Source organism: Arachis hypogaea, chromosome 13, assembly GCF_003086295.3.
Source record: "Arachis hypogaea cultivar Tifrunner chromosome 13, arahy.Tifrunner.gnm2.J5K5, whole genome shotgun sequence".
Classification (NCBI taxonomy): domain Eukaryota; kingdom Viridiplantae; phylum Streptophyta; class Magnoliopsida; order Fabales; family Fabaceae; genus Arachis; species Arachis hypogaea.
The window spans coordinates 144,489,276-144,504,639 of NC_092048.1; the positions used below are offsets into that span (position 1 = coordinate 144,489,276).

The 15,364-nt window shown below is 32.6% G+C and overlaps 2 protein-coding genes across 2 annotated transcripts; one reads left to right on the plus strand and one right to left on the minus strand.

Annotated features, from left to right (window-relative positions):
* Positions 1 to 6,910: 6,910 nt before the first annotated feature.
* Positions 6,911 to 10,922, plus strand: LOC112792600 (F-box only protein 6). The gene is made up of 2 exons (XM_025835906.3): positions 6,911 to 8,181; positions 9,463 to 10,922. Exons 1-2 carry the CDS (start codon positions 8,063 to 8,065, stop codon positions 10,706 to 10,708), a joined length of 1,365 nt encoding a protein of 454 aa, XP_025691691.1. The 5' UTR covers positions 6,911 to 8,062; the 3' UTR covers positions 10,709 to 10,922.
* A 1,799-nt stretch (positions 10,923 to 12,721) lies between these two features.
* LOC112792601 (uncharacterized) lies at positions 12,722 to 14,219 on the minus strand. The gene is made up of 3 exons (XM_025835907.2): positions 14,006 to 14,219; positions 13,376 to 13,532; positions 12,722 to 12,934 (listed from the first exon to the last, which is right to left on the minus strand). The coding sequence occupies exons 1-3, from the start codon at positions 14,006 to 14,008 to the stop codon at positions 12,888 to 12,890; spliced, it is 207 nt and encodes a 68-aa protein (XP_025691692.1). The 5' UTR covers positions 14,009 to 14,219; the 3' UTR covers positions 12,722 to 12,887.
* Positions 14,220 to 15,364: the final 1,145 nt, after the last annotated feature.

The window sequence follows — 15,364 nt, forward strand, 5'->3', positions numbered from 1 at the left end:
ATACAAAATTAATTATGTGTGTAACACATGTTGTCTTGTCTCCAATTATCCTCTGTTTATCAAAGGATTTGTAAAGACTTGTAGATGTTTTGTGATGTATCAATCATTTGAATCGTTAGTTTTCTTATAATCTTTAATTTCTTTTATGGCAGTTTTAATATAACAAGATTTTGTACTATAATTTAGAGCATATTTGATTATAATATGATTATAGTATTAACCTTTGATTTTGATTATTGAATTTAATTATTACCATAAATGTGTTTGATTATAACCAAATTTTGTATTATAATTTAGAACGTGTTTAATTATATTCTAATTATAACATGTGTTTGAATTTTAGTTTGAATGTTAAGTTTGATTATTATCTTGAGTCCATTTAATTATAACTGGATTTTATAATGATTTTGAAATATATTTAATTATACTCTAATTATAGCATGAATTTGAACTTTGATTTGGACAATTCTTAAATTTGGTTATTACCTTGAATATGTTTAATTATAATCAGATTTTATAATATGATTTGAAATATGATTGTTTATAATATAATTAATGAGTTTAAACTTTGATTTGAATTCTTAAATTTTATTATAATTAGATTGTAGTTAAAATAAACGAGGATTAAGACTCTGGATACATTCATTCTTAGCACAAAAACTAAAAGTTTAAAAAGGCATGCACATAATGCAATCAAATGCGAGCAAGGTAGACAAAGTTTGGAAACATAATTAACTCCAAGTGCCAAAACATTCATTGAATTTATGGTTATTAACCAAATATTTTTTTACTGTACTACAAACAAAATCCATCTAGAATAGCATAATAAAATGTCTGAAATTGGCACTTGCATTACAATAGAAACATTAATTCATAATTCAATATAAAAGAAAGGAAGAAAATGAAAAAAGAAACTATAACATTGACTATTGAGATTTGAGACATTAACACATTTAAGAAATCATTCTTGTAACTTTGAGTCTGTATCTATTCAACATGCATATTAATTCCACAAAATTTCAACTTATACATGAGTCATTCTTACATTCAGTTCCAAAATCTCCTCGTCCTGTCTTATTGCTTGGATGATAATTATCAATAGTCATTCTCAATTCTTTGTCACACAAATGTTTAACATTATCAAGTGGATAACCTGAAAAATAACACAAGTATATAAACTGCATAAGGCATTAAACATAGCGATAAATGGGTAACATTGTCTATATAAAAGAATTAATAACTAGTGCCTTAGAATTTTTGAACAAACCGTAGCAGTATTTTTATCAAATATAAACCAACCAGTAAAACAATCAAAAGATCTCTGCTGTCAATAGTAATTTGGTTATGTTTTTGCTGGCACTGAATAGACATCAATAACAGTAGATGACTACAATTCTATAGTAAATTTCTTTTACTTGTTAGACCTTTCTAGTGACCATAAATCAAGGTAAAATCTACCTAATAATATTCAAATTGAACAAATACTAACATATGGACTATGTTTACTTTTGAGAATAGGACATGACAAGACACTGAGAACAGGATAGGACAAGACACTAATGGATTGAGACACAAAATTTTGTGTTCTTGTATTTTGTTTGGTGATAAACTAAAACAAATTATGAAAATCAAATTTATTCTCATTTTTTTTCATTCAAAACATTTGAGATGAAAAATATAATAATAAAAATATAATTATGAAAAATTAACAAGAATAATAAAAGAAAAAATAAAAAATAAGTTGTGTTAGTGTCTCTGTATCCTTCCTGTCAGAATGGACACAAAATACACTAATTTAATATCTCTAACACAATATCTCTGTCCATATCTCCTCTGCCAAACACGATCGTGTATCTTTGTGTCTCTATCTCAGTGTCCTGTCTCTATAAACAACCACAGCTATAACTCCATTATGCAAAACAATGTCAAGCATATATATTAAAAAAATTTGAACAAGGGTTTAAGAAGCATATTTTAGATACAACTTCTGGAACACAAGACAGAAGAGCTACAACAATCAACGATCAAGGGGTGGAAAAAACATTATTAAACGATTGGAGCATTAGAAACCAATTTCTTCTTGATGCCGTGACAAGTTCAATGTCTTTCAAACAAATCATGAACTGTAAAATCTCTCCATTGATCACACTTGGTAATATTATGATCAAACACAAACAATCATAGCTCATGCTATAATCAAATACCTTCGTATAGTGATAATCAAACTTCAAAATCCCTAAATCACCAATAACAGGACCAAGCAGAAAATGACCAAAATCCCTAAAATGCTTGTATGCAGCTCAACAACATTTAACATCCACATAAAAATTTAATAATAGAGTACGAGTGAAAAAGATCCAAGTATGGCAAACTAGCCAATAAAGATAAAATAAGGGGTTCCTTTGAAGTAATTAAAAAAATATGAAAAATTAACCCTTTTTTTAGTTAATACTAATTAATTTTTTTAAAAATAATTTTATTTATATTAAATTCTAAAATTTAAATTATAAACTCTTAATTATAAATTTTAAATTAAAAATAAAAAAAACTAATGTTAACTCACAAAAATTAATTATTTATATTTTTTCATAAAAAAATAGATAAAACATCTCTTCCTCTTCCCACTCTTCCCTTTCTTCCTCACCTTCTCTTTTCTCCTAAGTTTATATTTGCTTTAGTATTTTAAACTTCAATATTATTTTATAGTATTATCTCTTTTATCGTGGTGATTTTTTCCCCACTTTTATAATAGTTTGTTCGTGTTACAAATTCTGAAAATTTTATATATTTATCGAGGGAAGTTTTTTGTGTGCGAAAAAGAATTATCTACTCTAGAAAGATATTTTACTATAATACTTATGGTGTAAGTTAGAAACTAAAAAATTGTTTTATTATTTAAGATTTTTTTAATCAAATTGTGTATCTATAATACAATCCAAAAAATTTTACTTTACTTCTTTAAACTTAAATATAATGTTTTTTTATTTAATGAAATTTTATCTCTTCTGTAAAACAAAATAAAAACAATAAAGACTTTGATGAAGAGTGTGGAGGGAGAATAAAATGCTGAGTGTTACGTGATAGTGCATGCATGAGTTTTTTTTTTATATATATATAAAATAAAAACGTAAACAAAAGATGAAGGATGCATACAAAAGAAGAAGGATGCAAATATGAAATGAAAAGAAAAGGAAAAGAAACTAACCATTGTTAGGTTACTTTTCAACCAATACTTTTTTATCATTACTAGCTTGATGTTAATCTTTTTAGGTTGGAGATTTTTTTTTGTTCGGTGACTGAAATAAATTAAATAAAAAAAATAAAAATAAATAACTACTTAAATAGAGGGACAATTTCGTTTAAAATTACTCTTAAACTCTTCTTAAGGTGAAAGAAGCTCCACATACGAAAGTTGTAATTTCATCGTCATCTTTGTCATAGTATCTGCTACCGTGTTTGCATCTCTCATAATTAAACGAAAATCAACACACTAATTCCAACACATAATATCTCTTATTTTGAGCACCAATTGATCAATAAACCCAAAATCATCTTGAGTAACAAGATTAAATGCTTCCACATAATCCGTCTCACAAATAACATCTCGTTGACCCATATCCCAAACTAAGAGATATCCTCTCCAAATAGCAAACAATTCTCATTGAAGAATACTATTACTCTCAATCATTCCCAAACACCCCCTTTGCCAACTCCCATTACAATCTCTAATAACACAAGCAAAACCAACACTATCACCCGAACCAAAATAACTAGCATCACAATTAATCTTAAAAGTACCAATGGATGGGGGATTCCAAAAACCATTTAGAGTAGAGGGAATGGACATACGTTGTAATTCAAAAATATTCCTAAACTCCTTTTCTGAAGTTAATGCTAGACAAATCACTTTTTCCGGAGGCCAAGTTTAATGGGGATTAAAGATGTCATTATTTCTTACTCGCCATATCCACCAAAGTCCCGAAAAGAACTTGAACGGATGCTCTCTATTATGATACAAGAACCAGCTCTTCAAATCCAAAGGATGACAAGAAATATCCAACTTATGCCAGACAAGCTGAGCTTTTGGACAATTCCGAATACAATGTAAAACTGATTAGTGGCTAGAAAAACATCTTGGATACCTATCCGATGACGACATCCATCTTCTAAAGCGAAAACTTGCAGTAGGAAGAGCCTCCTTAAGACACAACCAAACTAAAAACTTATGCTTTTCCGGAACAAGCTGACGCCAAAATCAAAGTTAATTATCCCTCTCCTCCCAACCAAACAGCTGCTTACACAACCACAAGTAACCATTGCGTGAGTCATAGACTTTGGCAGCAGACCCACTCCAATACCAACCCACTTCCGAACCTGCTTGCTCATCTGGATTGTAAAAGAGAATATTACCTTTCAGATTTTGAGATAAAAAAAATAAAGAATATCTAAATGCCACCTACCAACCTACCAAATACCACTTTTAGGTTTGAGATTGATGCTTTACAACACCTTTCAGTGCCATCCTTCATTAAGTATGCACCCTCCAATTCTTTATTTCCCTTTTTTACGATGTTTTTAGTCATTTCTTCTATCACTGTCCATACCTCGTCCGATGCTCTTTTTTTAAGGAAATTTTCAGTCGATGAATCAATCATCATCTTTGAGACTTGTCCATCATAAAAGAATTGGACTAAAAGCCATTTAGGTAGGGCATAGTGTGGATTCTTTTCTAACAGCTTCTTATACCTTTCACAAGTGTAATATAATGGTTCACCCTTCTCTTGAAAAAAGGTAACAATAGCTTTTCTTATCTGGTCTAAATCATCTTCTTCAGCCAACTCTTCAGTTGCTTCCGAGAATGGAGTTTGAAAAACTTTCACAGAGTTGAGGAAGAATTCTTCTTCAATAACCTCTTGCACTAATCAATTAATTAAGTTAACTTTCATACAACTTTATGCTTTATTTGGATATTGTATGGCTTTAAAAACATTGAAGATCATTTATTCATTATGAATTCTTAATATTATTTTTTTTTTGAACATCTATGAATGTATGTCCAGTGATTAGGAAAGGTCTTCATGTCCAGTGATTAGGAAAGGTCTTTTCAAGATTATAAAAGCACTCTTATCTTTTTCTATATCAATGATCACAAAGTCTGTAAATTTTTTTTTTACCTTGACTAATAAATTTTTCACGACTCCATAAAAAAATTTTATTGATCTATCCGCTAGCTGGAGGGATATCCTTGTGGCGCAACTTTTTCATTATAGACAGTTACATTAAATTGATACTTGTTCATAGATTATATAGTGCTTTTCCAATGGTGATTTCTCCAATAGTGTATGAAATTTAAAAGCTCTCAAGATCTTTTAATTTCTATGGCAATTTCGTTTGAATGATAGCATTGCATTCTTTGGTGAGAATTACTGTCTTATCTTTCTTTAGAGTTATTTTTTTATTAAGCAATTCTTTCATGAACTTTGCATATAACAACATTTGCTCCAAGACTTCTGCTAATAAGACGTTGATTTGTAGTTTTTTAAACACTTCCAATGTTTTTGATATAAAAAAGGACCTAGTTATAAAATTAAAATTAATATAAAAACTCAATTAAAAAAAGAGATATAAAAATTAAATTGTAAATTTGATAAAATTATAGACACTAACAGAATAATTAAACCTTACTATTAAAATTTTTTTTTTTGGTAGTATCAACTATTAAAGTTTCAAAATTTTGGTCTATGAAAAATGAGCCCTTTTTGTTTTGCGCCTGACAAGGCAGTTTCTATTTGGGCCTATTACTATATTATTAAATGGCCCATTATAGTTGTAACCAGATAGTACTAGGAAGGGGCCTAGCCTAGCCTATTAAGAACATGACCGGGCCCAAAATATTAGCACATTAAACGATGAACTCCATGAAGTTGTCGAGGCCGAAAAACAAAGGTCCATGAGCTTCCCCTGTCAGATTCAGATATGTGCAATGATGTTCACACTTGAGCGCCTGCCTCATTCTCATGGATGAATCATTATCAAAGTCCCCAAATACGTCATCATTTTCAGGCAAACAAACAACAATTCACTAATTACTTACACATATTTTATCGAAAGCATGCATCCAATGGAATGTATTCTCACGTTCTGGAGAATTGCTTGTCTCTCTTCTCTTTTAATTTTGTTTTTGTAAACGCCAAGAAATTAAATCATAACACGTTATTCCCCAATATATTCTATGCGTATTTGACCGGAAATTTGTGTTTGTCAAATAAATGAAGCACATTTTCTAAGAAAAATTGTATTAAGGAATATGGTGCCCGTAGAATCATTAGAATTTATATGAAAAGGAAGGAACAAGGAGGGAAGAAAATAGAAAATAGAGTTGGTAAGATCGGCAAGGCGGTGAGATTAAGGAATATAGAAGATAAAAAAGGGATCTGAAAGGCACACGTAGAAGTAATGGATGGTTAGATGGATGCAATTATGCACACGTAAAAGAAGGGAATCCATGATGATGATCATCATGAGTTATCAAACCATATATTTATGTACCAACCCACCAAAGGGAGGGTGGAATATATGAAATTATGAATATAACCACCTAAGTAGTACTTATCTATGTATCATTTCCATATGGGTAGCAAATGAAATCATTACTCACCGCAAAATATGCATCCCCATCCCTCTTTGTTTTTTTTCACTAACCTAATCATTCTATTCAAGTTTCAAAAGAACCCACTCTAATCCCCCTCTATTACTAACTCCTCCTTTTTAAGTCTCTCATTAATCATGACACTCCTTAACAAAGCTTCCCAACTTTATCATTTTTTTCTTTTCATTATACATACCATACCATAGTCCCCATTATGTTTATTAGAATAAAGATGAATAAAAGTTTCACTAGTCAGCTTCTATATTCATTATTCATGAAGATCAATTAAATGACAAGACAATGAAGAGAAATATCTTCGAAATTATAAAGCTTTTTTATTTTGGAGAGGTTTCGTCCATTTGGGAAATTTTTAAGTATTTTGGGATTCAATTTTTATTCTATGCAATTGTAAATAGCTTGGGAATGTTGGTATGTATATGAGTTGATTTGGTGAAGGAGTACTTGCTACCTACAAATACCCATCTTCTAAGTCACGATTTTTTTTACAAAAATAGACTAGCCAACAACAGTCATTCATTTAAATACTAATTATTATACAGACATATATGTTAATACAATGATGATATTGCACTGTATTAGTCTAACATTCATTATATTTAATTTGTAGCATAATTTCTATCATAATACGGCATTACTCCAAATAATTGTTTATTAAGTGGCTTAAAAGTGTAAATTCCAATGGCAGAGAGATTTGAAACCATAGGAGTCCCTATGTTTTGTATTTGCCTAACATAAAGTATAAAATAAGAAATTTATAAAAATGGATGAAATAATGATAGATGATTAAAGAAGCGAGTCAAAAGGCGTGGGGAGGCATAATGACTACCCCTTGGCGCAAAGGCACTTATGAGGAATGAGTAGTAGTGGAGGGTATTTGGGTAAAAACACGTGACGATGGAAAAAAGGTGTGACTGTGTGGCACTGGCCTGCATTCTGTTGTGCTGTGTTGGTTGGTGATCGTACTGAATTTGCATATATGCAATTATTCAGTGCTCAAATTCATTCCAATTCTCAGACTCTTCTTCAGTCGTACATATTTTCAAAGTTACATTCACGTTTTTGCATGGAATTGGAATCCCACAAGGCTAAGCCAATTTACTGGGCGATTTTAAAAATAGTTAAAAAATAATTAAGGAGGGAGGGGGATAAAGTAAAGTGAATAGTTGATAAGAAAGGAAAATGCGGAGTGAGTGAAAGAGAGAGAGGATAAAGTGGGCGCACGGGTGAGCCTCAGCTTATAACTGCGCTGTTTTTCTTCTCTTCCAACGTGGAAATTCCTTCCATACTCAGAACACGCGGACCTCTCTGGTTATGGGTTAGAGAGAGAGGGGGGTTTCAGAGACACAGAACTGCAAAAGAAGAAGAAGAAGGAGGAAGAAGAGGGAGGCTGCCATGCTGAGGCACCTAATCGCTCACCTGCACCAGCTCCTTCACACATCTTCAACCACTTCCCCAACGTCTCCTTCATCTTCCTTCATCCTTCAGTCTTCTTCTCTTCACAATCATCCCAGGTATCTCTCTTTCTCTTTCTCTTTCTCTTTCTCTTTCTCTTAGATCTATTTCCATTTTCCCATGCCTCTTTTGCTTTTTACTCTCTTTAACCCTCCTTCGCCTCGCTTTCTTTCTCTCTGTTCTGCCGCCCTTCAATTTCTGCTATCGCCTATATCGTTGCGGTTCTGATTCCCTAATTTCTGGAACGGTAACCTAGTAAGACGCTAAAGTAACTCGCTTTCTCCATGTTACATTTTCTTTTTCTTTTCCCTGCCTAATTCTATCACGTTACAAGCATCGTTTGTGAAATTCATCACCATATGTCTTCCCATTTGCCCCCAAAATTCTTCTTCTCTCACCTTTCCTAACTAATTCATCATCCCTTCATGACTTTGTTACTTATTTGTTTATTTTAAATTTGCTGCATAATCCCATTCTGTTTATTTTTAGTTTTGGAAAATCAAAAATTGGTTTGCTGATCAGCCAAAATTGAATGCTATGAACTTGAACTTGAAATACTCATTGTTCAGGAGTTTAGAGCAAAGTTTTACAATAAAAGGAGATAATTAACAGAAGAGACATACTCACACTGTAGAGAGACCTGCTATTAAGAACATTAGAATCTTCTTATTTTTACTTATTGCGGTTAAGGGTGCTTTATTTTTTTTAGCAGCAAAGTGTTAAGAACGATCATTACTTTCCTTTGCATTTGAATGCGAAGATGTGTTTGTACATTACAATACTGTTTGACAGTGATTTACTATTAGCATTTTGAAGATTTCCTGTTAATAGTAGATGGATCACCTTGGTTTGCTATCACCCCCTACTAAATATGGTTGATTTCGTGCACTTCTAGAGCTAGGAATAGTGACATAATGAACTGTACATTTGACATTGCGTTAAGCAATCATTGCAAACTTCATGGCTGGATTTTTCTACTTATCATGTACTTGCTACTTAGTAATAGTATCTCTAGCAATAGCTGTTTGGTTTTTTACTATTAACTAGATTATATTTGAAACAGCCATGTTTGTGGTGTGAGCTGAGATTTTGTTCACTATTGACTATGCAACATATATTCTGGATATTGTGCATTATTTGCATCATGGTGTTACATTCTCGATCGTTGAAGTATGATGTGGCTCAATCTGAATTTCAAATAGAATATCACTTTGTATATAAATGTGTAACGATGATTTATTATTATTATATTGTGAATCATGCTGATCTTAGTATGCACATTTATTTTGCTAGTTAATGGTGTGTAGTATGTTAAACATTTTCGCTTATATTTTTTACAGATGGTCCTTCCTTGATATTGATGATAACTCTGTAGATGACTGCTGTGGCCTTGTAATGGCAGCTGGAAAGTCTGGAAATTTGAGGATGGTGGAACCTCTAAAACATCCATCTACAAAGAAGCCCCGAAGAGATCAGAGCAGGGGGAAATCATCTGGAAGGTCCTCTATGACTGAAGTTATGGAACAACAAATTTGGAAAGATTTTCCAGAGGATTTAATAGAGGCTGTGATTGCTCGACTTCCCATTGCCACATTTTTCCGTTTCCGTTCTGTATGCTGGCGTTGGAATTCCTTGCTGAATTCTCCAAGTTTTTCTCAGCATTGTGCGCAAGTTCAACACGCAAACCCGTGGTTTTATATCATAACCCAAGAGCGTGCAAATTCAGGAGCCATGTACGACCCTTCTATTAAAAAGTGGTATCACCCAACCGTGTCAGCACTGCCCTCAAAGTTGATTCTTTTCCCAGTGGCATCTGCTGGGGGGCTAGTTTGCTTTCTTGAAATTGGTCAGCGAAACTTCTTTGTTTGCAACCCATTGACTCAATCCTTCAAGGAGTTACCTGCTAGGTCAGTTAAGGTCTGGTCTCCGGTTGCTGTAGGGATGACAGCAAATGGGAACTTAACTGGTGCAGGCTACAAGATCCTATGGGTTACTTGTGATGGAGAATATGAGGTTTATGACTCCATGAGGAAGTCTTGGAGCCGTCCAGGAAACATGCCTGTAGGTATTAAGCTGCCATTAGCACTCAACTTCAAGTCCCAATCTATTTCTATTGACAGCACAATTTACTTCATGCATTCGGATCCAGAAGGGATTGTTTCCTATGATATAGCAACTGGGGTTTGGAAACAGTACATAATCCCAGCCCCATTGCATCTAACTGACCACACATTGGCCGAGTGTGATGGCCGGATTATGCTTGTTGGGTTGCTCACAAAAAATGCAGCCACCTGCGTATGCATATGGGAGCTGCAGAAGATGACGCTCTTATGGAAGGAGGTAGACAGAATGCCAAATGAATGGTGCTTGGACTTATATGGGAAGCACATTAAAATGACTTGCCTGGGGAACAAAGGTTTGCTTATGTTGTCCTTGAGATCGAAACACATGAATCGATTGGTTACTTACGACATAGCAAGCAGGGAATGGCTGAAGGTTCCTGGGTGTGTGGCGCCACGTGGAAGAAAGCGGCAGTCTATAGCATGTGGTACTGCATTTCATCCATGCTTAACTGCAGTGGCTTGATTTAGCTTTTACGATACAGCAATGGTGTGACATTTTCCCCTCCACTGATGTGTTTTCTGGCTGTTGGTGCCGATGTATTAACGATAAGTGTTCATTGCTGGCTAAACAAAGTGTATGAAAAGATGATATAAGTTTGTAATGATTTGTGTTTCTTCATGCTATCAAGCATGTACCTGATAACCTAGTTTTTTATTCAATATGTTTGTGAAGAAAAGTGATTGCTATGGTTTATACTTTATAGGTTACAGCGATTCAGTTTCTTCATACTGTCCAGTTTTATGATTGTGTAGGTCTCTTATGTTTTGAGTGATTGGCTTTCATTTGAATCCTTGAGGGCGAAGGTTTTGATTTAGGGACGGATCTGCTTGGATCTATGATAAATGTTGAGGTTTTTCTTAGTGTGTGTGTGTGTGTACGCAAGCAATGTCCCCATTATTTTATTTAAACTTGATTCCACATTCAAATAAAATTGGTGTAAAATGTTTTATATCGTCTTTGATCCACTAAAAATTTCCTGAAGCAGAACAGGGTATCGAGTTACCAAGTATGCCACATGTCAAGGGGTCTCAAAAGTCAAAACGATGGTGAATTCTTGCTCACACGTTACAAGTGTGACAATGATTTGTACTTTTACAATTTGCAAACTGTACTTTGGAAGTAGCTGGGATTCCAGCTTTGATGCCCCAACCAATCAAGGTACATTTTAACTAAACTTATGAAGGTAATTTTCTCCATATTAAGCCAAAGAAACAAGGAAGCAACCGCTGTAATAGAGAAATTAACATATCTATCAACATTCAACACTCACTATTTGACATGCAATATATAAAGTTATAAACTGAACACAAGGCCTTATGCTACATCTATCTTGAAGGCAGTCATAGCGAATAGTTTTGGGATGTTGGCGAAGACGTGAACAGATGCATTTTGGTGTGTGCTGCTTTGATGAGAAACCCCGATCGTTCTAAGCCCCTTCTTACCAATGACTTGCTATAAATTTTTGTATGTACCTATGTACATTTAATGTGTCTTATAAAAGTTAAAAAGAAAAAAAAAATCAAAACTCAAAGATTATAATTGTTTATGAACCATACATTAAATGTGTTCCGGCCTGTGAACATCCAAATATTTCTCATGGCTCTACAGTCTAAACAGAGAAATATATGTATTTTTATCTTGTATTTGAACGAATAGTAATCAATTCTTCATTTTCTTTTCTAACATTATCTTTGTTGTTTTACTCTTCTATGTAGAATGATCCACCCACGAAAATAAATCCATCTAAGAGAAAAAGATAGATAAGGGAAAATGAAGAACGCCGAATGAAGAGACCCATTTTTACGTAGATATAAACCCATCTCTTTTGGACATTGATCATGGTAGTTTATGAAAGGAGCCACTTCTCAATGCCATTTAGCTTAATGATAGAGCTAATGCCCTATGCGGCCATGCGGGCGTGTTGGCAAATGTCAATTGGCCCCCTTACCTTGTGTCATCTGCTAGAGACGGATTTTGGCAATCCGCCGCAGCCTATTAGTTTTCGTCTCACTATCTCGCCCCTCTCAAATATGCTTGTTCTTATTTTAGTTTAAATTTACTGACACCATCAAAATATGTATGGATAAATAACAAAATGCATGTATCTTACTAGAAGTCTAGTTTATTAACTATATTCTTTTAATGCTATATGTATAAGGACGTTTATATACCAACTCCTACCCAACCCCGTGACAAAAATTGATGTTAGTATTTTATAAGGTGGCACCAGTTACGTGAAAAAATGATGGTTTTATTTTATTCAACAAGTGCTTTTTTTCCACCTCTATCTCTTTGCAACGATCTATCATCTCTTTTGGTTTTCCCTATTTTTAGTCTCTTACAAATCATGGTTTAATTATGAACTATATTATTGCTAAAATTAATACAAAAGTTAAAGCAAAATTAAATACAATCCTAAGTTAACTAGTTTCAGAAAGTCATCCGGTCTGTATAAAATTAAAGTAGGCATAGATAGCAGTAGTAATACTGTAGTAGTAGTAATTTTAATTAGAAATCCTCATAGTTCATCAAAACGTGAACAGGAACCGAGTCTAGTACAAGTACAAGAACGAGTACAAAAGTATTGCCATTTTCTACAGCGCTAAGAGATGACGACACAGTCCAAAGCATATAACTCAAATTATGCCATGCCTCCACTCGTTGCTGTCCTGATTATCTGAAAGATAGCTGCCAAAGGAACCCACACAAAAAAAGAATCAGCAACACTGGAAAATTGAAGGCCATGAATGAAGATGCTAATGGAAGAAAGGCGCACACAGTATAAAAATATTACAAATCAGCTACCAAACACTATCCTAATATTCAAGAGAAAACTCTATGTCATCCATCCCTACACTTGAAGGAGAAACAGATATGAAAGCAAGATCCTGCATGAGTCACCAAGTAGAATTGCAATACAATCGACATAATTTTCCGAATTTTGCAAAGGACATTGCAGAATATCACCGATGTTTTTTTTTGTGTAAACAACACATACATCTACCAAGTAATTACTCTATATCATTATGATCGGTAAAATATTAATCCGAAATAAGAATGTAGTTCTAATAATAACGGCAATTTAGAATGAGAAAGAGAAAGGGGAAAATTAGGAACAAGTAGACTCACATGATCCAATGACAACAAAGACGAAGAAACCGAGCAGGACTGGACCAACAGGATAGTCTTTTCCCTTTTTAGTGTTAGTTTCTGGCACAAACCCTCTTTTTGTGATGTTCTTCTCAAACTTCTCTACTTTCCTGTCCGCAAGTCGCCTTGATGTCGTCTACACCCAATTTCCCCATTTTTATTAACAATAATAATAATCTCAATCAAAATCGTTACATGAATTGAATCAATCCAAATCACAGAACATCACATTGGGAACACATAATTGACTTGTTCACCGAATTAAGATCAGATCCCTAACCCTAAATTAACCTAGGGGCAATACGATCCACAAGCTATTAACGAAAATTCTAAGGAACCGTAGGGTTCAGGAATTAATTAGTTAATATTGAATATTATCACATGTTAATTAGAAGAAATCCGATCAGAATTGAGAGAAACCAATTTTCATATCAAAGCATCAAACGCAACAAATCCGGTTCGATAAATAAAGAAAACCTAACTGCAGCTGAGAATCAAGAAGCGAACATATTAGATCTAAATCTAGGTTGAGATTCAAGAAAGATGAATTTCCTTAGATTAATTTAACCAAAAAAGACAAACATAAAGAAAGGAGGAAAAGAGGAATACCATGGTTGCTGGGAGATGAGATGGCCGGAAACGGTTGGAAGAAAGAACGATATCGCCGGAAAACGAAAAGAGGGTTTTCTGTTTCCCTTCCGGCACAGACTCCCCAACCTTATTGATTTGAAGTGGGTATGCGCGTGTCGGACACTGCGATCTGAATGAAAAACGATATATTTCGCCGTTTTATTTATTTACGGAATTATGGATTTATAATAGCACGTTACCTAATTCAGATGAAACCTTAAATATAATTATAAATTAACGGGGTCCCCGAGCATTGCGTCACGCCTTCTTTATGATTGGCCAAAGCTATGTAATTCTTACCACGCGGCGTCTTCCTATTGGAGGATACTCTAATTTACCTACATTCTTTTATATTAATAGAAGAGGGATGAGATAAATATAAACTATTTCCTAAAAAGTGACAACTGTTGCCTTCTGTTTACCATGGGATTTTTTTTAAATAAATAAATTAAATATTTTATTTACTTAAATACATAATTTAAACTATTTTTAATTTATATAATATTATTTATTTTGTTTATAATGTGAATGGAATAATTATATAAATATTTCGTTTCCAGTGATATGTCAATTTTTAATGTTATATTTTGAATGCAAATAAAATATATATAGAAATATTTAATTTTTTTAAAATATTTATAATATAATTTAAATTGTTTTATAAAATAAAAAATAATATAATTTATTATTATTTAGATCGAATTAAATCAATTTATTAATAAAATTTAAATTAAAAATAAAATTTAATGATAAATTAATACTGTTCACCAAAAAAATCACCTAATTTTTAAAAAAATAATTGTTTTTATCTAAAAAAATAAATAATTATTTTTCTTATCATTGGATATCCACTCATTTATCTTTATCGTTTACATTATATTTTTTTTAAATTTTAAAATTTTTTATATATTGTTTTGAATACTAATTAAAAAATTAATTTTAATTAAATAAATTTTAATATAACCTTTTAAGTACTAATTAAATTAAAAACAATTTAAATTGATAACATGGTATAAAATTACCTCACGTCTTCTTCACGATTGACTAAACTCGATTTTTTTTTTACATATTGGTATAATTTTGGTGTAATACTTAATCATTGGATTTTACGGTGTTTTTTGAAATTGTGAGAACAGTACAATACGTATTTGACAATACGTCCTCCTTGTATTATATATTTTAAATTAAAATATACAATACAAAGAGGACATATTGTCAATACAAGAGGGGCGTATTGTATTATTCCCACAATTTCGAAAAATACCGTAAAATCCAATAATTAAGTATTACACCCAAATTTTTTCAATATATAAAAAAATTAACCACTAAACTCATGAA

Bases quoted from the DNA above. Each gene is read 5' to 3' on its own strand.
- LOC112792600 (XM_025835906.3), top strand. From the start codon at position 8,063: ATGCTGAGGCACCTAATCGCTCACCTGCACCAGCTCCTTCACACATCT. The intron at 8,182-9,462 runs GTATCTCTCTTT...TATTTTTTACAG, and splicing joins TCTCTTCACAATCATCCCAG to ATGGTCCTTCCTTGATATTG.
- LOC112792601 (XM_025835907.2), bottom strand. The intron at 12,935-13,375 runs GTGAGTCTACTT...TTCCTTTGGCAG, and splicing joins CTTTGTTGTCATTGGATCAT to CTATCTTTCAGATAATCAGG.